This window comes from Anguilla rostrata, chromosome 1 (assembly GCF_018555375.3).
Source record: "Anguilla rostrata isolate EN2019 chromosome 1, ASM1855537v3, whole genome shotgun sequence".
Lineage (NCBI taxonomy): Eukaryota > Metazoa > Chordata > Actinopteri > Anguilliformes > Anguillidae > Anguilla > Anguilla rostrata.
The window spans coordinates 75,473,677-75,499,117 of NC_057933.1; the positions used below are offsets into that span (position 1 = coordinate 75,473,677).

The following is a 25,441-nucleotide window of genomic DNA, read 5'->3' on the forward strand; positions in this document are numbered from 1 at the left end:
TGTGTGTGTGAGTGTGTGTGTGTGTGTGTGTGCGTGTGTGTGTGTGAGTGTGTGTGTGTGTGTGAGTGTGTGTGTGAGTGTGTGTGTGTGTGTGTGTGTGTGAGTGTGTGTGTGTGAGAGTGTCTCTGTGTGTGTGACAGTAAATGTGTGTGTGTGTGTCTGCGTACGTGTGTGAGAGTAAGTGTGTGTGTGTATGAGAATGAGGATGCTTCCAGTCTACTTTATGCCACTTCCAGAGCACTAGATTAAGGAGGAACACCACGGTTTGTGTGTGTCTGTGAGTGAATGCGAGCGTGCACAGTGTGTTTGTGTGTGTGTGTGTCAGTGTCTGTGTGTGTGTGTGTGTGTGCGCGTGCGTGTTTCAGAGTAAGTGCCCTCCACATAGGCCTGCTAAATGTGGCTGAAGAATCGGTAAAGAAATGAAGTCAATAACAGCTCTCGGCAATGCCAGTGATTCATCTGGAGTGACTACGCTAGCGTTTAGTGAGACTTTAAACACACAGACAGCTGCAGGTTATGTACCTGCAAAAAGAGACAGACACAAACCACAAAGAACCAACAAGCAATTCAAAAGCACAAACAAAACCTCCAAAAAGCGACGAGTCGAACTGTGTGGCAGGACTCAGGTGATGGATTTGAAGCGCTTGTCACTTGCAGCTGACTTGTCTGTTTTTCTTCTTCGTTTTTTTTCTTTCCTCCGTCTGCAATTGAGTTTATTTTCCGTTTCGTCTGCGTTTGTCTGCGTGTGTTCTACGGTGCCCGCGCCGGTGCTGTTTGCCGGTAGGTGGTCATTTTCCGTTTCATTGGCGCCCCCCGCCCCCCCCCCCCAACCCCCAGTCTGACGCGTGTCCCTCTGACACCGTCATATCGCTGCGTGTGTGTGTGCGCCCACTCTTTTTTCATGATTCTCACCCCCTTCAACAACCCGCCACCCCCCATTTGAAACAGCCAATCACATTCATCAGTGCTTGCTGCCGAAAAAAAAAGCTTCGCCGTCGACTCAGGCGAGCGTGCGCTGTCCTCCGGAGCGCGTGATGTCAGCCGCTGATTCACATCGCGGCGCGGTTCGCCAGTCTGGCTCACACAGACGTGAGTCAGAGAGAGACTGACTCACGTGCAGCCCGACAGGTGAACTTGTAGCCGCCTGACCGACCAGCAGGGGTCGCTGATGTGCGATGAGATGCTGCTAAACCCCCCCCTACACCCCCCCCAGCCCCCTCCCTGGATGACATTCGAGCCAATCGTGAGTCGCCCTGCTGGGCTGCCTGCTACGGTTGGCGCTGGCGTGGTCGTGGTGGCACCACAGAGCCCATCCTCGCGCTAGAGCGGCCCCGTGGGCACACACCCCCCCCCCATGCTGAGTTAATGAGCCTGTTCTGTTCCGTCATGTTCCAATTCCCGTGGATGAGATGTTTTTTGTTTTCCGTTTGTTTGTTTGCTGAGGGGTGTTTTTAGCTCTGTTAGTGCTCGTTTGTGGTTGTGCTACGAGGGGGGGGGGATGGGTGGGGGGGGGCGCAATCGATTAGCTCGGTCGCTTCTCCCATTCCGAAAGGGAAGCCCCGCCCACTCGCGCCCGTCTCCACCAATCACACAGAGCGACGGCCCGTCTCCACCAATCACACAGAGCGACGGCCCGTCTCCACCAATCACGCGGAGAGAGACAGCCCGTCTCCACCAATCACGCAGAGAGAGGCAGACCGTCTCCACCAATCACACAGAGAGAGACGGTCCGTCGCCACCAATCGCCCGCACACGCGCTGTGGAGCGGCCCGCTCTCCACGCGATCGCCCACGTACAAGAATGGGCTACATCGCGAAGTGTGGCCTCCCGCCGAGCGCCGTATTGGCTATTGCCAGTGACTGACCTTATCAGCAGAGATCTCCCCCTCCTGCCCCGTCCCCCCCCGCATCCCAGCCCCCACAGAGAGAGAGAGAGAGAGAGAGAGAGAGAGAGCAAAAGCTACAGAGAGAGAGAGAGACAGAGCGACTGCCTCCACTGCTTTCGCCAGCATCACTAAACGGGTGACACCACGTTGCCGAGATACTTTCGGCACGGCTGCTCCCAAACCTAAATAAAGGAAGAGAGAGAGAGAGAGAGAGAGAGTGAGAGAGAGACAGGGAGAGAGAGAGAGAGAGAGAAATAAATAAATAAGGGAGAAAGCAGGCTTTACCTGAGCTGACAGGCAAATTGACGGTGCCTCACCACACATCCATCAGGGCGCTTTGGGGAGACGTTTTGGGGCGTCGGCACAGCAGCCTGGGCAGGGTGATGGATGGGTTACATGGCCGTGGCACCGTCACCATGACGAACTCGCCCGACCCCCATCCCCGCCCCCCCAAACCGTCCCCGGCACGCAGCCCTCTTGTCAGCATCACATGAGTGCACCCTGCTAATCAGCCTGTTGCCGGGGACGACCCCTCTCACAACCCTCCTCTTGTGGGGTGGGGGGTGCAGGGAGGCATGCGATCTCATGCTGGGGGAGGGGAGGGGTTCGGGGTCCGGGGACTCTGGGAAACGCAAACAAGGGCGTGCAGTAATCAGCTGCTCCATTAATTCAGTGAGAACCACGGCCCTGGGATGCGGTCCCTTCATGGTCCTGTAACGGTCCTGTAACGGTCCTGTAACGGTCCTGTAATGGTCCTGTAACGGTCCTGTAACAATCCTGTAATGGTCCTGTAACGGTCCTGTAACGGTCCTGTAATGGTCCTGTAACGGTCCTGTAACGGTCCTGTAAGGGTCCTGTAATGGTCCTGTAACAGTCCTGTGACGGTCCTGTGATGGTCCTGTAATGGTCCTGTAACAGTCCTGTGACGGTCCTGTAATGGTCCTGTAACAGTCCTGTGACGGTCCTGTAACGGTCCTGTAATGGTCCTGTAACGGTCCTGTAACGGTCCTGTAACGGTCCTGTAATGGTCCTGTAACGGTCCTGTAACGGTCCTGTGACGGTCCCATTACAGTCAGAGCCCTAAATCACCCCCTGTTGCTGGTCTGCTGTTCTGCTGTTGCTGCCGGTGGCGGTAAGATGTTTGTTTCTGTGGCAACCGCAGGCTGGCGGGAGCGGGAGCGGAGCCCTGACAGTTTTGAAAGGAAGCGGCGTGGCTGGCGAGCACTACGCCGCGAGCAGCGAGCAGCGAGCAGCGAGCTGTGAGCAGCGAGCAGCGAGCAGGCATCGACCGCCACGTTGCCGCTCGGCCGCTTCGTTTTCCAGCGGGTTATTTTTAGCGCGACCCCGGCGGCGCTACCTGCTCTTCAGCGGGCTGTGTGCCGGCGCCTTGGCGGTGTCACTAATCCGTGCGTGAACAGACAACCTCCCCCCCCCCCCCACCACCCCCCAAGCGGCTCTAAGCCCCAAATTACTCTCCTGCGCTCATTGCTGCTCTCCTGACTCCAGAAGCTGCGAACGATGTCACGACCGAGCGGAGAGAGAAACCCGGAGACGCGTGGCGTCCATTTTGTATCGCAGTTCATGTATCTACCCGTTCGAGAAATAAGAGCACAAATATGTCATTAGAGTGTTCTGAGCTGAACATTCTAATGATGATGTCACAATCACTGCTGGTAACGGAAAGCGGTGGAGTTCTAGAACACTGACTTGGAAAACACTGGAAAATCATTCAAAGAAACCCTACTCTACTCTTATTTCATTCTATTCTATTCTATGTTTTCTTCTCTTCTTTAATAAATCAATAGTGTAAAGTTTGATCTCAAATCAGTAGGTACAGTAATATTAGCTCATATTTTATGTCCGTTTGGCAGGTTGGATGCAGTTATTTTTCATAAAGCCTCCATATGTTTTATGTTAGGGTTAAGGTTTGGCAAGCTGAGGATATAAAGTGTTGACACGGAAAAGGAAAATATGGGGAAAGAAAGAGTATAGCGAGATTTAGTTGTGAGACGTCAGGTCCATCTCAGCCCCAGGAAGGCAGAGAGGATTATGGGTAACGCCATGCTGCGGTGCCACATGTACATCCTGCACAAAAATGCGTTTGCGGCCTGTTTTCTTTCCAGGTTGTGGTGGGTTGTGACTTCTTTCAAAGGACCCGGTTTCCATTCATAAAATAATAAAGGCGTAGCAGTGGCCTGTCCTGCGGGTCGCCTGCTAGTTCCCCTCAGCGCAGGTTTTTCTTTTACGCTCGGTTTGACCGCTTCTTCTCGGCTTGGTAACGCGCTCGGTCCGACACCCCTCTGACTCAGCGGTTGATCGGAGGGCTCTGTGCGGATCAGCCGCTGATCGCCGTCCTTGGGCTCCGGCAGCTGATTGGTCATCGAGGGCAGCTGCGGTGCGTTTTCTCTCGTCCAATGAGGGCGTGACGACGCCCCTTCCTGTTGGCTTTAAACGAGGCAGGAAGTGGCACATCCCCGTTCATTTTCTCTCTTCATGGCAACATCTTTAATTTAGCTGGGAACTTGGCACTGGTCTTTTTTTTATTTTATTTTTAGGACTGTCTTGTTGAGTTTTTTGTTTCTTTAGCTGTCAGACCCGTGGAGGGTAAGCTGTAGGAGAACTGGGAAGCCTCGCTGTTTTCCAGGTGTGCTATTTAAAAACGCACCTAGGTGGGAGTCACCTGTGCGTAGAGCGTCTAGCAGACCTGCGCCTGGATAATCATTACCAGTCTGTGTGCTGCCTGCCTCGATGATTACTTAGCCCAGCAGGCTTTATTTATTATTATCATCTTTTTGTTTATTAAAGTTATGCTCTGAAAACTCTCCTATCCACACTATTGCTTTTGTTATTTGCCGTTCAATAGAAAAGATGGTAAATTATAAAGGAAAAGAGAGAAGAAGAAAAAAACGCCCAGTAATTTTGTTTTTCTTTGAAACTGAAGTCATTTGCTCATTGTATATTGAAGAGGCATTTGTTCATTTGTTCATTAGTGTATATGGAAGAGGCATTTTGTTTAATGTGGCATACATTTTATAATGTATAAAGTAAGTTATTCATCTTCTCCTTGTTTTATGTGGTTGGAACTAGTATTTAGATTTTATATATATATTGCATGTTAATGATTTGTTAATTTTATATAGTACTGAGTGTATGAGTTTGCTAATTGAAGTGGTCTCCCCTGATTCTGTTCCTCCACGCGCTGCCCTGGGCATATTTCCATCCTGGTGAATTTGAGGACAGCTATTGGGAAGTGGTCACATCATTCACCGTTTAAAAAAAAATAAAAAATGTTTTTTTCTTCCAAAGTTATCCCTCAACTTCCATCTGCAGCCAGTAAAAAAAAAAAAAAAAACGTCTATGGTTTTTTTTTTTTTTTTGCCAACTCTCACGCTTGCTGTCGTTTCCCATGAAGCCCGGCGGTGTCAGCGCTGGCGATACTGCTGACAAACCGTCTGGCTTGCCGGTCGCCGCTCTAATCCCATTACCCAGAGGTCAGCGGGGCCGCTGCTTCGGCCCGAGAGACCGCGCGGAAGGGTGCCGCCGCGCTCCTCCGCTGAGGATAAAAAATAAAATAAAATAATAAAGTACATATATTTATAGCTAGGGAAGGGGGGAGGACGACCGGGGGACCCGGCTGCTCGGAGAAAAAGACGAGGGCAGAGGAGGAGAAGTTCGGGCGCGGCACGTAGGGAGGAGGTCTGAGGAGGGGGGAGGGAGGGAGGGAGGAGAGACGGGACGGGAGGGAGGAGACGGAGGGATGGAGGACGGAGGACGGATCGATCGGCGCCGCCGGCTGCTCGTTCCAGAGGAGACACGCGGGAGGGACAAGCGCCTGGCTCTGCGAACCTGCGCCGTTCGGCGCTGGTGTTTTATGGCGGACTCCGTTTGGGGCGGGGAGGCAGGGAGGCGGCGCAGCGTACTGTATTTAGGATGGAAGCTGGGACGGGCCGGTACCTCCGAGGCTGTTGGGCTCATGTCCCGGGTGGGCTGTCTGAAAACGGCGTTCTGTTGTGTACGAGCTGCTTTATGAATTATGAATTTTATGGGCGAGCTGGAAATTGGGGGAGAGCTGAAAGGGGAGCTCTTTCTCAGCTCGCTCGGTGGCTGGCAGCTCTGACTCGCAGTTTAGTGAGATTCCCTTTTCCCCGAATCTGCAGTATTTCCTCCGCTCCTCCTCTCGGTCTGGCAGGGCGCACAGCGGACGCTTTGATCAAGAGGAATTCGGCAGATTTGTCTTCATAATCCCCCCTGTAGAGACTCTAATATCGCTCAGGTGAAACGCGGCGGGCCGCGGGTACAGGACGTTAATCCAGATTTGCTGCCGTTCCCGTGCGACTCTGGCGCTAACCCCTGAGCAAAGCTTGAGGCCCGTCCCAAACACGAAACTTTCCCCGAATAAAGTGTTCCGCTATTGCTCAGAGACGTGCAGGCGGCTACCCAACCCTGTCCCTGGAGATCTGCTGTAGGGCCTCTGGGTTTTCACTCCAAACCCTAAACAAAGCCACACCTCCTTCAACACCTCTAGAGATCTCCTTGAGCTGCTAATTAGTAGAACCAGGTGTGCCAAATTAGGGTTCAAATGAAAACCTTCAGGATGGTAGATCTCCAAGAACGGGGTTGGGCAGCCCTGCTGTAGAACTAGAATCACTGTAAATGTTCATAGTGCAGGGGTGTCAAGTCTTATTCGAAAAAGAGCTGGTGTGGGTGCAGGTTTTTTTGGCCACTAATGAACTATCATGGCCTTCAATCAAAAGCTTGATAAGTAGAATCAGCTGCACAGTGTGGGTGCAGAAAACCTGCACCCTCACTGGATGTCGGATGAGATCGGACACGCCCTGCAGTGAACGCTCAGAGTGGATTATTGATTTGGACTGAGCCGGTTCTTGTATGTTGTCAGACCCCGAATCTCAGACCTGTCCTCCTCCTCCTGTCTCTGGCTCTCTCTCTCCTCTCCTCCCGTTTCTGGCTCTCTCTCTCTCCTCTTTGTGACCACGCCTCTCTCTGTCTCTCTCTCTCTCTCTTCTCCTCCCGGTGACCACGCCTCTCTCTCTCTCTCTCTCCAGGTCACGGGCCCCCCCGTGGCGGGGGCGTTCCGGGAGCGGCCGTCCAAACCCACGGCGTTCCGCAAGTTCTACGAGCGCGGAGACTTCCCCATCGCGCTGGAGCACGACACCAAGGGCAACCGCATCGCCTGGAAGGTACCGCCCGCCCGCCCGCCCCGCCCCGCCCTGCTCCACCCCGCCCTGCTCCACCTCACCCGCCCCGCCCCGCCCCGCCCCGCCCTGCTCCACCTCGCCCCGCCCGCCCCGCCCGCCCCGCCCGCCCCGCCCGCCCCGCCCCGCCCCGCCCCGCCCTGCTCCACCTCACCTCGCCCCGCCCCGCCCCTCTGTGACCCGCCCAGACACACTGCCCGCGGCGGGATCCCTCCTCAGATCAGGCGCCCCCCTCTCTCTCTCTCCAGGTGCAGACACTCTGAGAGCTGAATTAAACATGCAGATGCTAAAGCGGTCCTGTGGCATTTTAAAAAATGATGACTCGCGGTAGTGCTGGTAGACTGCCCTGCTGAATGGGGGGGCGGGGTGGGGGGAGGTGCGGGCGGTGGGGGCGGGGGGGCAGCGTGTGAAATCGCCTCCGTCATGCGCCACGCCGCACGGCTCTTATGATTATTGATATATCCATTTGCCTCTGATGTCTTCATTACCATTGCCAGGTCGTTATTGTGTCATGTATCAGCCTGTGTGCACGTGTGTGTGGGTGTGTGTGTGGGTGTGGGTGTGTGTGTGTGTCTGTCTCTGCGTGTGTGTGGGTGTGTGTGTGTGTGCCTGTCTCTGCGTGTGTGTGTGTCTGCCTCTGCGTGTGTGTGTGTGCATGTGTGTGTGTCTGCCTCTGTGTGTGTGTGTGTATGTGTGCATGTGTGTGTGTGTGTCTGCCTCTGCGTGCGTGGGTGTGTGTGTGTGTGTGTCTGTGAGTGTGTGAGCAGCACAGTCTCTGTGGATCCATCTCTTTTAGAAAAGAAGGAAGCGGAGGTTTAGTAAATAGCACCTGTTTCCTTTGGGCTGAGTGAAGGAGCGCTAAGCATGTGTTAGCATGAGCGTGCGGTACACTACATTTCCCACAGGCCTCAGGGACCCACAGCCTCAGGTCTGTTTGAGAGCCAAATCTGTTCTTCTCTCCTCTACTTTCACATTCCTTTCCTCCCCTCTCCCTCTCTTCTCCTCTTCCTCTCTTTCTCTCTGTCCCCTCCTCTCTTCTCTTCTCCTGTCCTCTCCCCCTCTTCTCCTCTTCCTCTCTCTTTCTGAACCCCCCCTCTCTTCTCCTGTCCTCTCCCTCTCTCTGTCAGTCCTCTCTCAGTCCTCTCCCCTCTTTGTGCAGTAGGGAGCAGCATTGAGTGGCTGTAGGAGTCCGTCATATCCCTGACCGGGACGGGACGGGGGGCTGTTCTTTTCGTAAGAGAACAGAGTAGGCGCTAAAAACAGTCCTTTCACCTGAACGTTATTCTCCCACCTCCTCCCTCTGACCCTGAGGCCCCAACACTTTCAGATTGGTGTGTGCGCACCTGTGTCTGTGCCTTTGTGACTGACTGTGTGTGTGCTTGGGCGTTTATTTGTGTGGTTATATTTCTGTGAGTGTGTGTGTGAGTGTGAGTGTGTGTATGTGTGTGAGTGTGTGAGTGTGTGTGAGTGTGTGTGAGTGTGAGTGTGTGTGTGCAGACTGTGAATTTACCAAACCATACGATAGTGTGATGGAGAGAGAGGGAGAGGGAGAGAGGAGTAAATGTCAAGGGTATGAGAAAGGTCACGTTTTAAATCTAATTTCACTTTCCAGGCTGAGAGAGAGTGTGTGTGTGTGTGTGTGTGTGTGTGTGGGTGTGTGTGTGTGTGTGGGTGTGTGTGTGTTGTGTGTGTGGTGTGGTGTGTTGTGTGTGTGTGTGTGTGGGTGGGTGTGTGTGTGGTGGTGTGTGTGTTGCGTGTGTTGTGTGTGTGTGTGTGTGTGTTTTCCCTCCCTCACAGTGGGGTTTCCCACTGAATGCTGTGTTCTCTATATCTCCCTCTCTCCTTCTTTCTCTCTACCCCTTTCTGTCTCTCCATTTTCTCTTTCTCCCTCTTCTCAGCTTCTTCCTCTCTTACTCACTCTCTCTCCTTTCTCTCAATTTTTCTCTTTCTCTCTCAACGTCTTTCTCTGTCCTTGTTTATGAAACTTTGTGATGGAGATTTTTTTTGTGGAATAATTTAGTTTGCTGTTTTTCTTTTGGGTTGGGGGGAGGGGGCGGGGGGGTAATGAGTCGTCGGTGGGAAAAGGGCTTTTATAAGAGTATCAATGCAAACGGGGGCGGCTGCCAAACCCTGTCCCGGGACAATCAATTAATCTGATCAAGCACTTTGGGAAATGGGGAGCGTAAGCGTTCCCTCTGGGGGGTCATCCATCTCCTCGCACTGATTGAATTACTCGCCCAGCCCGGACGGGACGGAGCGGGGCGGCGGGGGCCGGGGCGGGGAAGGGAGGGGGGCGGGGCGGGCGAGGGGGAGGGCGGTGTCTTACCACAGCCTCAGCGTTGAGAAAAACCGCATCTTGCTTCCTTTTTTTTTTTTTTTTTGGTGGTCACCCAGCTGTCGGTGTTCGCTCCGTCGTGGCCGCCCCGCGGTGGGCGGGTCACCGTGGCGATCGTGATGGCGGTCACCGTGGCGATCGTGATGGCGGTCACCGTGGCGAATGTGATGGCGGTCACCGTGGCGATCGTGTCTCGCCGCCGCGCAGATTGTTTTTTTTAGGAGTTAATCCCGAGCCCCGTCTGGGCGTGACCGGCGGCTGTTCGTCACCCCTGAGGCGGCCCGCGGGCGTAAGGACGAAAGCACGCGAGTAATCGCTTAACGAAACGTCGGGGAGGGGGCAGGGGGGATTTCACGTTGTTTTTGGTTTTTTTGGAAGGGGAGTTTTAGCTTTATTTTTCCTTTTTTAATCAGGTTTTTATTTCTGTTGTGCGTCATCTGTGAAAACCGTCCGTTGGTCTCTGTTACTGGAGAATTGAAAGAGACTTTAAAAGTTTAAAACGTCTCTCTTTCTCTTTCTCGCTCCTCGTAAAGTTCGGTTTCGGGACGGCCTGTTTCTGGTGAGAAGATGATGTCATCGTGGCGAACTGGGGCCGCGCCCTTTGCTTGCGGGCGGAGGGCTGGCCCCTGTGGTCTGACGGGGTGTTGGTGAGCACTCTGAGGGGGTTTCAGGGCTGCAGTGTGAGAGAGTGAGTGAGTGAGATACTCATACATAAATATGTACACTTACTGATACTTTCCATACACATTTAAAAAATTCTATTTTAAATTCTAATTCTCTCTTCCTCCCTCTCTCTCTCTGTGTCTCTCTCTCCTTCCCTCTCTCTTTCTATCTCTCTCTCTCTCTGTCTGACAGTAGAAACTGTTCCTTTCTGCTGCCATGTCTGAGTGAGTCTTTGATGGGCGGGGCGGGAGTCTCCATGGAGACTGTATGAACTGACAGATTAAAAGTGGAGTTAACCATGTGCACCCACTCGCTGGGAACTTTGCACCCTGGGGGATGGAGTTTTTTCTGACGGGGGCGGGGGGGGGGGATGAGAGGAGAATGCAAAAAGACCCCTGGGCCTTTCTGGAGAAAAGGCTGAAGGGAGGAGGGGAGGTATAAATTGCGAACTTCTGACACGGGCGTGAAAACGGCAACAAACAAACAAACGCTAAAACGAAGAGAGTGTACGAGACAAATCTGCGATGGCCAGGGCTGCCATGGTGACACGGGGCGGGGCCCGGCCCATTCCAAGTCGCTCTCTCTCTGGGATTCATCGCCACCACACCACCCGTACCCCCAACCCCCCCCCACCCACACCGCCACCCCCACCACCCCCACCCTGTTACCGCGGCCAGGAAACCGGTCCAGCTTAGGCACGTTGGTTGACTGCTTGTAGCTTCGCTGGATCAAAGCCCTGCCCTCAAACCACAGAAAGAGAGCGACAGAGAGATGAAGAAGGAGAGAGAAACAGACAGGAAGTACAGAGGGAGAGAAAGGGAGGGAGGGAGGGAGGACAGTAGGAATAGTGCCCGTGGTGACAGGGCTTTAGAAGTGTGATTAACACAGACACGGCTCTTGTTGAGTTTATGCGTAACCTCGGCACTACCCAGAATAAACAGGACGTTCCTCTTTGTTGCGTGTCAAAGGTCAAAGATGGATTTAAAAAGAAAGAGAGAGAAGAAGAGCAGCTTTCAGAGAGAGTTGGAGAGAAAGGGATGAAAATCGAGTCAGGATTTCTCGCACAGTGGGCCACATCTGAACGTGTGTGAGTGCGTGAATGTGTGTGAGTGTTAGAGTGCATGTGAGCGTGTACGTGTATGTGAGAGTGTGCCTGTGTATGTTTGTGTGCGTGTGTGTGGGTGGGTGTGTGTGTGTTTGTGTGTGTGAGTGTGAGTGTACGTGTATGTGAGAGTGTGCGTGTGTATGTTTGTGTGCGTGTGTGTGGGAGTGTGGATGGGTGTGTGTGTGTTTGTGTGTGTGGGTGTGAGTGTGTGTGTATGTGTATGTGAGAGTGTGGATGTGTGTGTGAGTGCGTGAGTGAGTGTGAGCGTGAGCGTGTGTGTGAGTGTGTGTGAGAGTGCGTGTGCGTGTATAAATCTCCTTCCTGAGTTGCAGGGCTCTCTGTAGCCCCGCCCCCTGCAGGGCAGAGGTATATTGATTGGCGTTCTCTGAGCCAGCGGCTCTGACTCCAAATGGACCCTTTAATTAACTAAATGGACCCGACTGCAGCTGCGAGCTCATCAGCTCACAGCGGGCCCTCGCCGTCCCCACCCCCCAAATATCAGACCGCGCACGCAGGAGGAGCGTTCGGGGGCTAGGGAGGGGAGCGGGGAGCAATTTTACAAAGTCTGAAACACCCCCCCTCCACCCCCCTCCACCCCTCCCACACACATTTACTCTGTCCTTTTCTGGACGTGTGCCAATCCATCGCCCACCCGGGGGAATGGTAGCTTGCGCCTGCCTCGTTGTTTTTTTCTTCTCTTCTCCTGCGCTATCTCTGTCTTTCCCCCCCGTCCCCCCCCCGTTCCTCCTCTCCTCCCTTTCACTCATCCTCTCTGTCGAAGGTTAATTGGTTTGGAAATGATTCGATTCATTCCAGACACTAATGCCGTTATCGTGCTTTTGTTATTAAAAAGAAAAAAAGAGAAAAGCTAGCGCACACGTGCACTTAAGCCTGATTTAAAATACCGCCACAAAAAAAAAGAAAAGAAAAGAAGAAGAAATCCAATTTAATCTACCGCGCCTGTTTTTTTTTTTCTTCTTCTTTTCTTTCTGGCTCTTTTGTTTTCCCCCCTCCTCCGCCGTCCTGCCCCCCCCCCACCCCCACCCACACCCTCCTCCTCCCTCAGCCAAGCCTTCCTGTCCCCTGAATGCCTTTCCCTTAAATTATGGCGGAATTTCATTACCTTGAAAGCTTTTCTCCAGACCCCCCCCCCAGCGCGCGGGTGTGCGGCCGCTCCCCGCGTCTCTTTCGCACCCTCAAGGTCGGCGCGGGGGGGATTTACGGGCGCGGGCGCGGGCGGGGTCCGTGTGATTAATGCGCCGTGCGGAGTGGGCGGGGATCTCGCGGCCCGCTCGCCGCGGCGGTAAAGACGTCGGGGCGCACGGGAGAGCGGCGGGAACAATGCCCTTGTTGTGGATTTGGGGTTGGTGGGGGGGTCGGAGGCATTCATATTCAAATGGAGTGAGCGCGTTGGGTCCTTTCTTCGCCGCGGCCCTGGAGGTGCTCCTCTGTCAGGCTTTTTTTAAGAGTTCTTCCGGGAGAGTCCTCCGGGGGGGGGGCGGGGGCGGAGGTGGCGGGGCCCGCAGTCGAGCGTCGCGCGCTTCGCTTGGGGACGGCGTCTAACGAGCGCGCTCGGAATAAAGCGCGGGCCTCGGGTTCGACAGCAGGAGGGCCGCGGTGCGTTCCGCTCTGAAGTTTCTCTCAGTGACACGCAGGCCAGGGAGGAGGCCCTTCAGAGGCCCGCGATCATCACACACCTCCGCTCAGGAGCAGAGCGCCAAGTCTGCAGTGTCTTGGAAAGAAGGGTACCGAAGAGTGTGTGTGTGTGAGTTTGTGTGAGTGTGTGTGTGTGTGTAAGTGTGTGTGAGTGTGTGTGGTGTGGTGGTGTGGTGCAGAGTGTGTGGTGTGTGTGTGTGTGTGTGGTGTGAGTGTGTGTGTGTGTGTGGTGTGTGAGTGTGTGTGTGGGGTGTGTGAGTGGTGGTGTGTGTGTGTGATGTGTGTGTGTGTGTGATGTGGTGTGTGTGGTGTGCGTGTGAGTGTGTGCGTGTGTGCGTGTGTGTGTGTGTGTGTGTGTGTGTGCGTGGGGGAGGGTTAATGAAACATCATCTCTTCCATCAGGACCAGTCCCGTCTCTCTGTGGGAGTTTCTGCTTCAGCGTTTCAGTGCTTCTGTGGGGGGGGGGGGGGGCGTGCATGGCCAGGCTCTGGGCGGGGGCAAGGCATCCGGCCACAACCTCGACTACAAATCTACAAACCCCTGCCGGTCTTTACAAACCCCGCGGTCTTTACAAACCCCCCGGTTTTCCGTCTTAAAACCCGCTGATCTTTACAAACCCCTGCGCAATCTCTTACAAACCCCCTGCTGATCTTTACAAACCCCCTGCCGGTCTTTACAAACCCCCTGCTGATCTTTACAAACCGTACGCCAGGCATTACAAACCACGCTGATCTTTAACTGATCTTTAATGTGGTGTATGTGCGCATTTGTGTGTGTGTGTGCATGCTGTTGTGTGTGTGTGTTGGTGTATGTGTGCGCATTCGTGTGTGTGTGTACGTGTGTGTGTGTGTGTCTGTGTGTGCATGTCTGTGTGCGTGTTGGTGTGTGTGCATGCCTGTGTGTGTGTGTTGGTGTGTGCTTGCCTGTGTGTGTGTGTGTGTGTATGTGTACGTGTGTGTGTGTGTGCATTAGCATTCTGATTGGTGCTGAGTTCCCAGCCCTGTAATAAGGGCTGAGCGTCAGTGTGTGTGTGTGTGTGTGTGTTTCAGGGAGAGCGCTGTCGGGCAGTCAAATGTCACTTAAGGGGGCGGCGGCTCAGTGAAGTCAGTTATCTGTCTCTGGAGGGTTAGCGATCTGCACCGGCCCCCCAGGGACACTCTTCAAGGGGGGGGGGGGGTGGCTGCCAGTCAGCGCAGTGTGTGTGTGTGTGTGTGTGCACGCGCGCCCGAACAGCCTCACGCTCTGATTGGTCGCCAGGGCCATGGCTGAGGAACACTGACCCCTGTAATCAGAAACTGGCTGATATTTTATTCTCAACCGAACTATCCTGGTAAAAAAAAAAAAGGGTGAAACAAAAAAAAGAAATAAACTGTCACATGCACATGTGAACTGTCTGACACCCTCAGAACTGTCTGACCCCTACCCCTCACCAGAGAGAGAGAGGGAGGGGGCTGAGAGATTGAGGAAGAGAGGGAGAGGGAGAGAGGGAGGGGGGTAAGAGACAAAATGGGTGAAAAGTGTAAATGGAGTAGTGGGATTGACAGTAAGGGTGTAAGAGTTGAGCAAGGGAAGGAAAAGAGAGAGGGAGAGAAAGAAGGAGGCAAGGTGAGAGAGGGAGAGAGAGGGGGTGAGAGGGGAGGAGAGAGGGAGGGAGAAGGGAAGAAAGAGGTAGAGAGAGGGAGAGAGAGAAGGGGGGTGAGATAGAGAAGGGGTGAGAAGTGTAAATGGAGTAGTGGGAATGACAGTAAGGTTGGAGCAAGGGAAGGAAAAGAGAGAGGGAGAGATAAAGCTGCAGAGAGAGAAAGAGTCAGTGTGTGCGTGTGAAAGAGTGTGTGAAAGAGTGTGTCTGTGTGTGTGTGAAAGAGCGTGGTGATAGTAAGTGTGATAGATAGATAGTGCTTTTGAAGTTAAGTGGGAGAGTCAGAGAATGAAGGGAAATGGGGGCGGGGGGAAGAAAGGAAGCAGATAGCAGACAGATAGGAAGCTGTGATAGAAATAGTTCTAATGATAGAGTGCCTATTGGATGTGCTTTTAAGGGGTAATTAGGAGAGAAAGGGAGGGCGAAAGGACTGCGAGAGGCAGAGAGAGAGAGAGGGAGAGATAGAGAGGGGAGAGAGAAAGAGAAAGAACGAGAGAGAGAGAGAGAGACGGAGAAAGAGGGAGGAATGAGGGGTGAGGTAATCTCTCGTTCCCCTGAAGGACGAGCAGTCTTTTCGGATGTCGCCCTGCTCGCTGTCCCGCCGTTGACTCTCCTGTAGTGAGCGAGTTTTTAAATCTGTCTGGATTTAGCAGCCTGGACCCCCATTAGCCACACGCTGGGGCTGACACACCTCTCAACACACCTGCGCCGGCCCCGGGTTACCATCGCCGCTGCCGCTTTACGTTACCATGCCGCCCGTCGCCAGGCAACACTGCAAAAACTCCCAGGGTGAAATCAACAGAAATAGAGTCCCCCTTTTTTCCTCCAAAACTGTACATATCATAATTATCATCTCTGCCGGAGATGGTATAAACTCTGTCAGTTTTTTTACCTGACGCCTTCACCACCAAACAGTACGCATCGTCCCTACTGGAGGTCGTGTAAGCTCAGTTTCTGAGTTGATTTAACTCCTGAGAGAGCTGGGGAAGAACCCTCACCAGAAGGTACGCTATCACACAGGAGAGAGAAAGTCACCTGACTCTCGCATTATATATGAAACGACAGATCAAGCCCCCAACCGTGAACTCTCGCTGCCTTCCGTGTTGAGTTTGTCTTGATGTGAGAAGGGTTTGGTTAGCAACGGAAGTCTCCCAAGCTGTACTGGCTTTCAACGGGTCACAGAGTTTGAGAAGTTTGGCTAACTGAAAAGGGCCATAATGTAAGGGGGCTAGTACTTTCAGTGTTGTGAGTATAGAGTCAATGTGGTGCTGGGTGCCTCATCCTGCTAAGGCTCTGACCTTGTGCACAAATGGGCCCCCACGCGGTCCGGGATCGAATCCGGACGGTCGGCCAGGGCCCGCGTCTCCTCGCTGTCCCCGCTGGTCTGACGGGCGTGGAGGGTCTTCCTCAGACTCACGTCTGTGCAGACAGAGCTCGGCTCGCTGGCTGCGTTGGGAACGAGAGCGGCTGGTCGTTTGGAGGAGAATGTGTGCTCGTCCGCTCTCTCAGAAGAGAGGGTTCCAAAAGGCTCCTCTGTGTCTCCGCAGAGGAACCCTATCTACAGTAGTCCGAGGGTTCTTAGTCAGGCAAAACGGGTTGATCTGGGAGCTCTAAAACTTTTCACACCTGCCACAGAGGGTTCCATAAAAAGGGTTCCTCTTTGAAGACAAGCCAAAAAAAAAAAATACCCTTATAGAGCCCCTTTTTCTCCCAGTGTGCACTCCCTCACATGGGCTGTGGACAGTGACGCAGGGCCTAGCTGCGTGCCGCCGAGCGCTAAAGAGACAGCGCGGACCTCATTGTGATTTATCTGCCGCTACGTCTGCGGCAGCACAGAGCGCCTCTTACTCACCCCGCAGCGCTGACCGCGCTGGATTTGGGCCCGCGGACGGGGGGGGGGGGAATCTCCCGTCGGCGGGCGAAATATCGCACCTCGGTAATACCGCTAACCGAGCGCATGAAATGCCGCGCGCATTCTCCGGATGCTGGAAGCGTACGTTTAAAAAAAAAAAAGAAGAAAAAAACACGCCTTGGGTACTTGGGTACTTTTTATTAAATGTAAGGCAGTGTGCGGGGTGGGGCGGGGGTGGGGGGGGGGGTAATGGATTAGGGAGGCACTTTCGGGCGCCCCCGCGACTCCAGCCCGCGGTACTGCTCTGACCCAGGCGCGGCGCGGCGCGGCTGCTAAGTCTGACTTATTACACGGGTGAGGCTCGGCTTCACCTCATCAGACAGCGTGCGGAGGGCCGCCCGGGCGTCTCCGTCAGCGCCCAGAAACGCTGAGGAGGTGCATTTTCATTTATTTATTATTATTTTTTATATATATAAATCCAAGAGCTCAGCATTTTTTCCCCCTCCTCCTCCTCCTTCTTCTCGTTCTTTGCTTGTCGTCCGTTCGCGCCTTCCTGGGAGAGAGCCTTCCCCAGGCCGCGGAGGTGGCGGTGGCGGACGGGTGCAGATGGGGTGGGGGGGACGGCGGTTTTTCCGCATCGTTTCTCATCGGCGGTTATCAGCCGCTTCGCTGGAAACCCGCGGTTACCGAGTCGATGACTTGGAAAAAAAAAGAAAAAGAAAACGCCAGAAAAGCAAAGAAAGAAAGAGAAGGATGAGGAAAATGGGGGTGGGAGGAGGGGGGTTGGGGGGTGGGGGGGCAGGGTATGGGCGAGGGCGCAGAGAGGTGATTAAGCGGCCCTTTCGGATGCACCAGCGAGCAGCGAATGGGCAGCTCCGTCATCTCAGGGGGCCGGTCTCGGTTACCCTAATGAGGCGGACTGGCTGACTGGCTCAGCGGAAACGGCGGGATGAGCGCGCGTGCCAGGTGGGGGAGGCGGGGCCACGGGGGGGGTTAAACTGAGCACGCTCCTGCCGTAGCGCGGGGGAGTCCGCTCCCCCCCAGCCGGCTGACGCGCCGAGAACTCCTGACGGACACGGGCTTCGCGACTGGACACAAGGGATTATCCCCCCGGCCTCCCAACTATACCCTCTGAAAGAGACTAACCCCCACCTACCAACTGAACCCTCTGAAGGAGACTAACCCCCACCTACCAACTGAACCCTCTGAAAGAGACTAACCCCCACCTCCCGACTAAAGCCTCTGAAAGAGACTAACCCCCACCTACCAACTAAACCCTTTAAAAGTGACTAACCCCCCAACAACTGACTAAACCCTTTAATAGAGACTAACCCTCCACCTACCAACCAAACCCTCTGAACGTGACTAACCCCCCAACTATGGACTACACCCTCTGAAACAGACCCCCACATGCTGACTAATCCCTGGGCTCAGGGGGGTCATTCTGTGGATGGATACGGTGGCAGCAGCACGGTCCAGTCGGGCCCGGGCCCTCTGCCTGCCAGATCAGTGTAGCCCCTCCCCCCGAGCGTTCTCAAACATTCGCTCAGCAAATTCTCACGTCTTCGTCTCGCGAAATATTCCAAAGCTGATCAGCTCAGCCACCAAGGCGGAACAGTCCAGCAGCGCCGCGGCGACGAGGCCGACCGGTAAACGACCTCCGACCCCCCGCCGTGCCGTTCGCCCGAGCGCGGCGACCCGCCCCCGCAGCGCAGAAACGACTCCGCTCGGCCGAGCAACGAACGTCCCCGTCGATCCCGCCTTTCCGCAGCCTTGGCTGGAGCCCGGCTCCCTAGAGAGGCGGAGTCTTTATATAGCCCCGATAAAGACGTCCCGCGGCGGCCTGTTCCCCCCGGGGGGGCGCTCTCTCCCCTCGTCCCCAAAGCGTTCCGCCAACTCCTCGTGAGCGCCATCGGCGAAACGTTCGTTTTAAAAGATGCGTTTTTTTTTTTCCCGTTGTTGTTGTAAGGTAATACACAGCTGCCCTGAAGCTGTCCTGTCTCATGCGCTATCTGATATAAGGCATCCCATCAGCCCCTGCTCTGACAGAGCGAGAGCAGCTGGCCCACAAAGGAGGGCATTGTGAAGGCCGCCCATCAATGTCACCCCCACCCCCCCACCACCCACAGCCCCACCCCCCCCCCTTATCTCCTGTGTCGCCTGACATTCCATCGCCATGACGACACCGCGGCACCCGCTAAGCGCCGCGCCCGCCCCCCCCGAAGGCCAGGGACATGATATCAGTGCCCGCCGCGGCCCCCGCCGCGACATACAGATGTGTTCTTCTCCCGCCAGTCCCCTGGAACAAGATGGCCGCCGCGCGCCCCATTCAGACTCGAGAGCTGGGGAGCCTGCTGCCGGGGCGGAGGGGGCGGGGGGGTGAGAGGTTTGATTTGTGACCGCCATTGTTCCGCCACGTTCGCCGTTTTTTTTCTCGGGAATGACAGAGGGGCGACGCGTCCCGGCTGAGAGATGTCGGGTAGCTGTGGCGTCCGAAAAGGTCTTCCTCTCCTTTCCCGTCACTCCAGGGTCCCGTTTTACAAGAGGGACGGCAGCGAAAAAGTGCCGTTTCTGTCCTGCTCTGGCAATCTGCTAACGGCTAACGGCTAACGGCTTTCGATGCAACTGCCTGTCCAGCCGTGTCCACTGCTGACCGGATGACATGTTGCCTCGCCAGCTGGCTAACAGCAGAACCTGCATCTTGTTCTAACAACGGCACTTCTGCGCAAAATAGTTTCACGGCATTGATTAGGCGAAGTCGTTACAGCAAACGAAGATATTTTTACTGTCAGCTCTTTGACATTAGCCACATAGCTGGGACTCAATTGATATCAGCTCGACGCCACCTTCACAGCCTTTATCATCGAATGTTGTTCCACGATGCATTTTTAGCATTTAGACTAATCTCAGCGCGCCATCTTTAGGTGTAATCTCTGACAGGTTTATTGTTAACTGTCTTTTGCGTGGGCTGTTGATTTTGACGATTTCCAGCCGCCGCCGCCGTCGCCATCCGTTACGCACGTAAAAACATCACTGAGCACTTTCGGCGGGCCTGAAATCGAAAAGAGCATCCAGGGTGGCGCTCAGCCCCACCTAGCGTTCGCCGAGCGCCGCCGCGCCGAAACCAGGAAGTACCGAGCGTGCCGCGCGAGTGCGGGAGGCTGGTTCACAGCTGCGGGTCTCGTGCTTACTCGCGCCCTTCTCGAGCCAGGCGAAAGCGGAGAGCGCTTGGCCCCCCGCCCCCGCTCCAGCTCCGCCCCAGCCGAACCGCCGCCAAGCGGAATAATAACCAGCGTAGCGGAGATTCTACCGCGCGCCTGCGCGCTGGCGTCCGCGTGCCTGAGCTCGCCGCCGGCCCGATCTTCCGCTCCGTCATTCACTCCTTCGTTTACCCCTTTATTTATCTCTATTGGCGTGGCGGTGGCCCGTGGAGCCGGGCGAGGTCACGTCTGGTACCTCATTACCGGGTTCTGGCGTGCTGCTGCGAGCTGCGATACGCTTCCGGGGGTGTTCTGAAACTGTAATTTGCCTCGGTATCGGCGTGCGTTAGACGCCGCGGTTCGGTCCGGGCGTCCCGCGGCATTGGAAACGTGCGGGGGGGGGGCGATTCGGGGTTCTCGTTCTGTCCGCGCCGTGCTATTACCTCCCAGCGGGGTCCCATCGATCCTGTGCGTTTTCCAGCCGGTGCGCTAACGAGCTAACCGGCCCGTAAATTACAGGAGACGAATCCCGAGGAGGGGAGATATCGCAGAGGCCGGGCAGCCTCTGCGGCGCAGACGGCAGACTCGGCCGTTCATCTGGCTAAGAAAAACATAAATTAACAAAAAATGAAATATAGGCGCTTACTGCACAGTACTATGCGCTATTAATATGATTTGTGTACATTTCAACCCTCGGGTGAGGTCACAAATATGTGATCAGAATGTTCTGAGCTGAGCATTCTAACGATGATGTCACAATCACTGCTGGTGACTGAAAGCATCGGAGTTCTAGAACACTCACATTCAGACGTTCCATGAAACCTGCCCTGCAGAGGGTTAAGGGGTCATCGTTTGAAGTGCGGCGTCGCGCCCGGATGAAGGCTCAGTCAGACGAAGACGAGGGTAATACACTCCGCCGTTTCGGCTCGGAGCTGTCTCATCCCTCACTTCCCCCTCCGGAAAGAAAGCCGCTCTGCGCAGTCGTCGCAAACGCGCCGCCGTCGGAGCTCTCGCAAACGATGAGCGCTGTGATTGGTTCACGACCTGGGGTCAGGTGAGAGTGCTGCGACGGTCTCGTTTCATTTTCCCGAATGTCGCAACTTCACATCCGCCCTTGCTGTCACTCAAAACACACTTTTTTTGGGGGGCTGGATTTGTGCTCGTTTAGAGGTTTAACTCGAGCCCGTTCAGGTGTAAATGGAGCGTCGCTTGGATCGTAGAGAAGGCAAACCCTCTGCTTCCTCCTCAGCATTCTCCTCATCCCCCCCCCTCCCCCCCCCAGTGTACCGAGCCTGAACTTTGGATGTGATAATTCTTTTGTCTTTCATTTTTAATAAGATGGGAAAAAAAACCCATAAAGCCCTAATTCTTTTGATTAAAAACTGGAGGATTACTCACTAACCCTCTCACACTCCCTCCCCACTCCCCCTCTCTGTCTCTCTCTCCTGCTCCCTCTCTCCCTCTCCCTCTCCCCCTCTCTATCTCTCTCTCCTGCGCCTTCTCTCTATGCCGCTCCCTCTCTCTCCTGCTCCCTCCCTCTCTCTCCTGCTCCCTCTCTCTCTCTCCTGCTCCCTCTCTCTCTCTCCCTTTCCCTCTCTCTCCTGCTCCCTCTCTCTCTCTGCCACTCCCTCTCTCTCCCCCTCTCTCTCTCTCTCTCTCTCTTTCCCTCTCTCTCTCTCCCTCTCTCCCTCTCTCTGTCATACATAAGAAATGGCCTCCATTTAGACAGTCCTAACGACCTTTTCCAGTGGCTCTTTGTCACAGCCCTTATTTATGACAGGACTCATTTCAATCCGTCAGCGCGCCCAACGTGCCCGGGAAAACGTCCCCGGCGGTGCCTCGAAAAGCGTTCCTCTTCTCCTCCCCCCCGCACTTTCAGTATTTTATTTTTTCCTCTTCTTTCCTGACGGAGGACGTTCTTCTTTTTCGCTGATCGGCGAAGGCGCAACCCGGTCCAATTGCGATGCAGCGCCTGCAGCCGCCGCGGCGGGCGCAAATGTCGATACCGCCAAGGTGCAGCGTCTCTCCCGCCGCCTCCGCCGACCGAAGGCCGCCGCCCCGCTCGCCCGCCGCTGCTCATTCTGAGCGAGAGCTCTAATAAGCGTGATGGCCTCCCGCCATAAATCTCCCCCCCGGCTGGGACTGACGGGCGTGACACGCCAGCGTTTAAATCTGACAAAGGGCCCCGTCCACCTGCCCTTGATTTTTACACTCTCCTCCGGGAGCTGGGGGGGGGGCAAAGATTAGCAGGTAGTGCGATCATGAAGTAGACAAGTGGAGAGAGAGAGAGAGAGAGAGAGAAAGTGAGAGAGAGAGAGGGAGAGAGAGAGAGAAAGTGAGAGAGAGAGAGAGAAAGTGAGAGAGAGAAAGTGAGAGAGAGAGAAAGTGAGAGAGAGAGAGAGAGAAGTGAGAGAGAGAGAGAGAGAGAGAGAGAGAGAGAGAGAGAGAGAGAGAGAGAGAGAGAGAGAGAGAGAGAGAGAGAGAGAAAGTGAGAGAGAGAGAGAGAGAGAGAGAGAGAGAGAGGTGCGAGTGCAGGTTCACAGCTCGGAGGCAGCCTCTCGGCTCCCAGCACTTTAGCGAAAAGCGTTTAGCAGCTCTTTAGCTCGCCGCGAAACCCCGGTGGCAGACGCCACTGAGGGAGGAGCTGCAGGGTCCCATCTGCCTTCCTCACAGCGACTCCTCAGGTAAACACTCTATGGTCCTCACAGCTACTCCTCAGATAAACACTCTATGGTCCTCACAGCGAGTCCTCAGGTAAACACTCTATGGTCCTCACAGCGACTCCTCAGGTAAACACTCTATGGTCCTCACAGCGAGTCCTCAGGTAAACACTCTATGGTCCTCACAGCGAGTCCTCAGGTTAACACTCTATGGTCCTCACAGCGAGTCCTCAGGTAAACACTCTATGGTCCTCACAGCGACTCCTCAGGTAAACACTCTATGGTCCTCACAGCGACTCCTCAGGTAAACACTCTATGGTCCTCACAGCGAGTCCTCAGGTAAACACTCTATGGTCCTCACAGCGAGTCCTCAGGTAAACACTCTATGGTCCTCACAGCGACTCTGCAGGTAAACACTCTATGGTCCTCACAGCGACTCCTCAGGTAAACACTCTATGGTCCTCACAGCGACACGTGTCCTTAGACTCTGGGGTTTTAGCAGGAAGCTTGTTCATGGTTACTGCCCCCCCCCCCATCCCCCCCCCGCCCCTGCCGCTGACCCGACAGCCTGCCCGGCGGTGTCTCTAACCGGCCGGCCGCTACGCCTCAGGAAGACCAGCAAGCTGCGCAATTTCAGCAGCGGGGAGCGATCTGTTAGCGTCCGTCTGTGAAAGGCCAGCCTGTGGTCAGCCTCTGGAACACAGCCTCAGTCTCTCTATCCCCCCCCCCCCCATAACCCCCATTCCCCCCCACCCGCCTCATTCATCACTCACATTTCTGCAGGCGTCCCGAGGGTGGGAGGAATGCAGGCTTTAATGCCGGCTCGTATCTCACCGCCGACGCTAGCCTCACGCCGCTAGGCCACATTCCAGACGTCCTTGAGCCGCGGCTGTTTGCGCTGATGAGCGGCGGGCGGAGCGGGCGGAGCGCAGGCAGCGATGCGGGGCTCTCCTGGCGCTTATTAGAGCGTCCGTGCAGCGCGGGCACGGAGGGGGGGGGAGGGGAGGGGAGGGCCCGCGGCTCGTTCCCATGCAGCCAGGATAGCGAGTACGTGCCACTGGCCATCGCTCTGTTTGTACGATTTCTGGAACCCACTCTCGCCAGCACCGCCAGGTTGGTGAGTCTATAGAATCTGTGGCTCTGAGGGTGGAGTATCTGGTGGATCTGTAGAATCTGTGGCTGTGAAGGTGGAGGAGCTGGTGGGTCTGTAGAATCTGTGGCCCTGAGGGTGGAGTATCTGGTGGGTTCGTTGAATCTGTGGTTGTGAGGGTGGAGTATCTGGTGTGTTTGTTGAATCTGTGGTTGTGAGGGTGGAGTATCTGGTGGGTCTATAGAATCTGTGGCTCTGAGGGTAGAGTATCTGGTAGATCTATAGAATCTGTGGCTGTGAGGGTAGAGTATCTGGTAGATCTATAGAATCTGTGGCTGTGAGGGTGGAGTATCTGGTAGATCTATAGAATCTGTGGCTGTGAGGGTGGAGTATCTGGTAGATCTATAGAATCTGTGGCTCTGAGGGTAGTTCATCTGGTGGGTCTATGGAATCTGTGGCTTGGCCTCCTCATTCCACTTCTAGCTCTTTGGAGAGGGAACGCTTGCAGGTGTAAATTACCAAGCAAGTTATTTCTGACGCACATACGCACGCACGCATGCACACGCACACACATGCACACACACACACACACACACACACACACACACACACACAACACACATGCACACACACACACACACACACACACACACACACACACACACACACATGCACACACACACGCACACACGCACACACACACACACACACACAACACACACACACACACACACACACACACATCTCTTGGGCCGCATGCTTAAAGATCACAGGCGCGCTCGCGTCGAGGAGCGATTGCTGATTAAAATCGATGTGAGCCGTCGAGCCGTTATCCCGATCTGATCGGAGAGCAGTCCGAAAAATAAACAAACAAAAAAAAAGATAGATATGCACTGATTTATTTCTTTATTTATTTTTTAGGTTTTTTAAATGTGAAAACTGTGAAACAAATGCACGGAGGAAGCATTTCACACAGTCTCCTCAGCGGGGTAAATTAGCTACTCTCTTTCAGCAGATCCGTTTCCCTCTTTCCAGGGGTGGCCGAATGTCGCTCTCTCTCTCTCTCTCACTCTCTCTCTCTCTCTCGCTCTCTCTCTCTCTCTCTCTCTCTCTCTCTCTCTCTCTGAAAAGACGCAGCTGCTCAAGTCTTTCTCTGCACATTCCAGGCTTCCTTCTTTGCAGAAAATAAATTAATTAATTAAAATTTTTTAAAAAGGGCCCCTTTCATCCGCGGAGTGTGCCTGCAGCTGCTAATGAGGGTGACCAGGTGTCCTGGACAGAGAGCGTCCTTTTCCTCTCCTTCAGCTGTTAATTGAGAATTAAACGATTGCCCTTTCTCCTCCTCCTCCTCCTCCTCCTGCTGCCGGGCTCGGTCCTTCGTCTCTCCGCTGGAGTTTCCTCTTTCGCTTGAAGCTCCGCTTCTTTTCTCCATCAAGGACTCGCTCGTGAAAAGGGCCTTGAGCGAGAAAAACATTCGCGCCGCTTGCAAATGAGGAGGGTTTTTAAAAAAAAAAGAAAAAAAAGGATTTATTTATTTATTTATTTTATTCGGTTTTTGAGAGGCGAGATCGCGAGCAGCGTCTCCTCGCTGGCGGTTCTTGAACGGAACCGAGAACGTCGACGTCGTTCCGTCGAAAGGAGGCGAAAGCCGAGCGAATCGCTTGACTCCGATGCAGGCGACTGATCTACTGTCCGATTAGGAAAAAGTAAAAAAGAAAGAAAGAAAATGAAATGGTAATCGTGCGGAGGCTGAGGCTCTTGTGTTCTCTCTCTGCTCGGTTTGAAGTGATTTTTCGTTGTCGATGAAACGACAGCAGGAAGGTGAAGCAGCTGTCGAAGTGACGAAGTGAGTGTAGCACAGTGGGTAAGGAACTGGGCTTGTAACCGAAAGGTCGCCGGTTCGATTCCTGGCTAGGACACTGCCGTTGTACCCTTGAGCAAGGTACTTAACCTGCATTGCTTCAGTATATATCCAGCTGTATAAATGGATACAATGTGAAGTGCTATGTAAAAAGTTGTGTAAGTCGCTCTGGATAAGAGCGTCTGCTAAACGCCTGTAATGTAATGTAATGTAATGTCGAACAAGAGCCCGGCCACTGCCAGAAAATGGCCACCGTTCGGTTAAGGGCAGGCGAGGTGGGGC

At 54.4% G+C, this 25,441-nt stretch overlaps 1 protein-coding gene across 1 annotated transcript in view; it reads left to right on the forward strand.

Moving 5' to 3' along the window:
* Window positions 1-25,441, forward strand: part of pacrg (PARK2 co-regulated) — a 144,225-nt gene that overhangs the window by 19,220 nt on the left and 99,564 nt on the right. Inside the window, exon 2 of the mRNA XM_064301507.1 lies at window positions 6,949-7,083. Coding sequence (XP_064157577.1) covers window positions 6,949-7,083 — 135 coding nt within the window. The remainder of the gene's footprint in view (window positions 1-6,948; window positions 7,084-25,441) is intronic.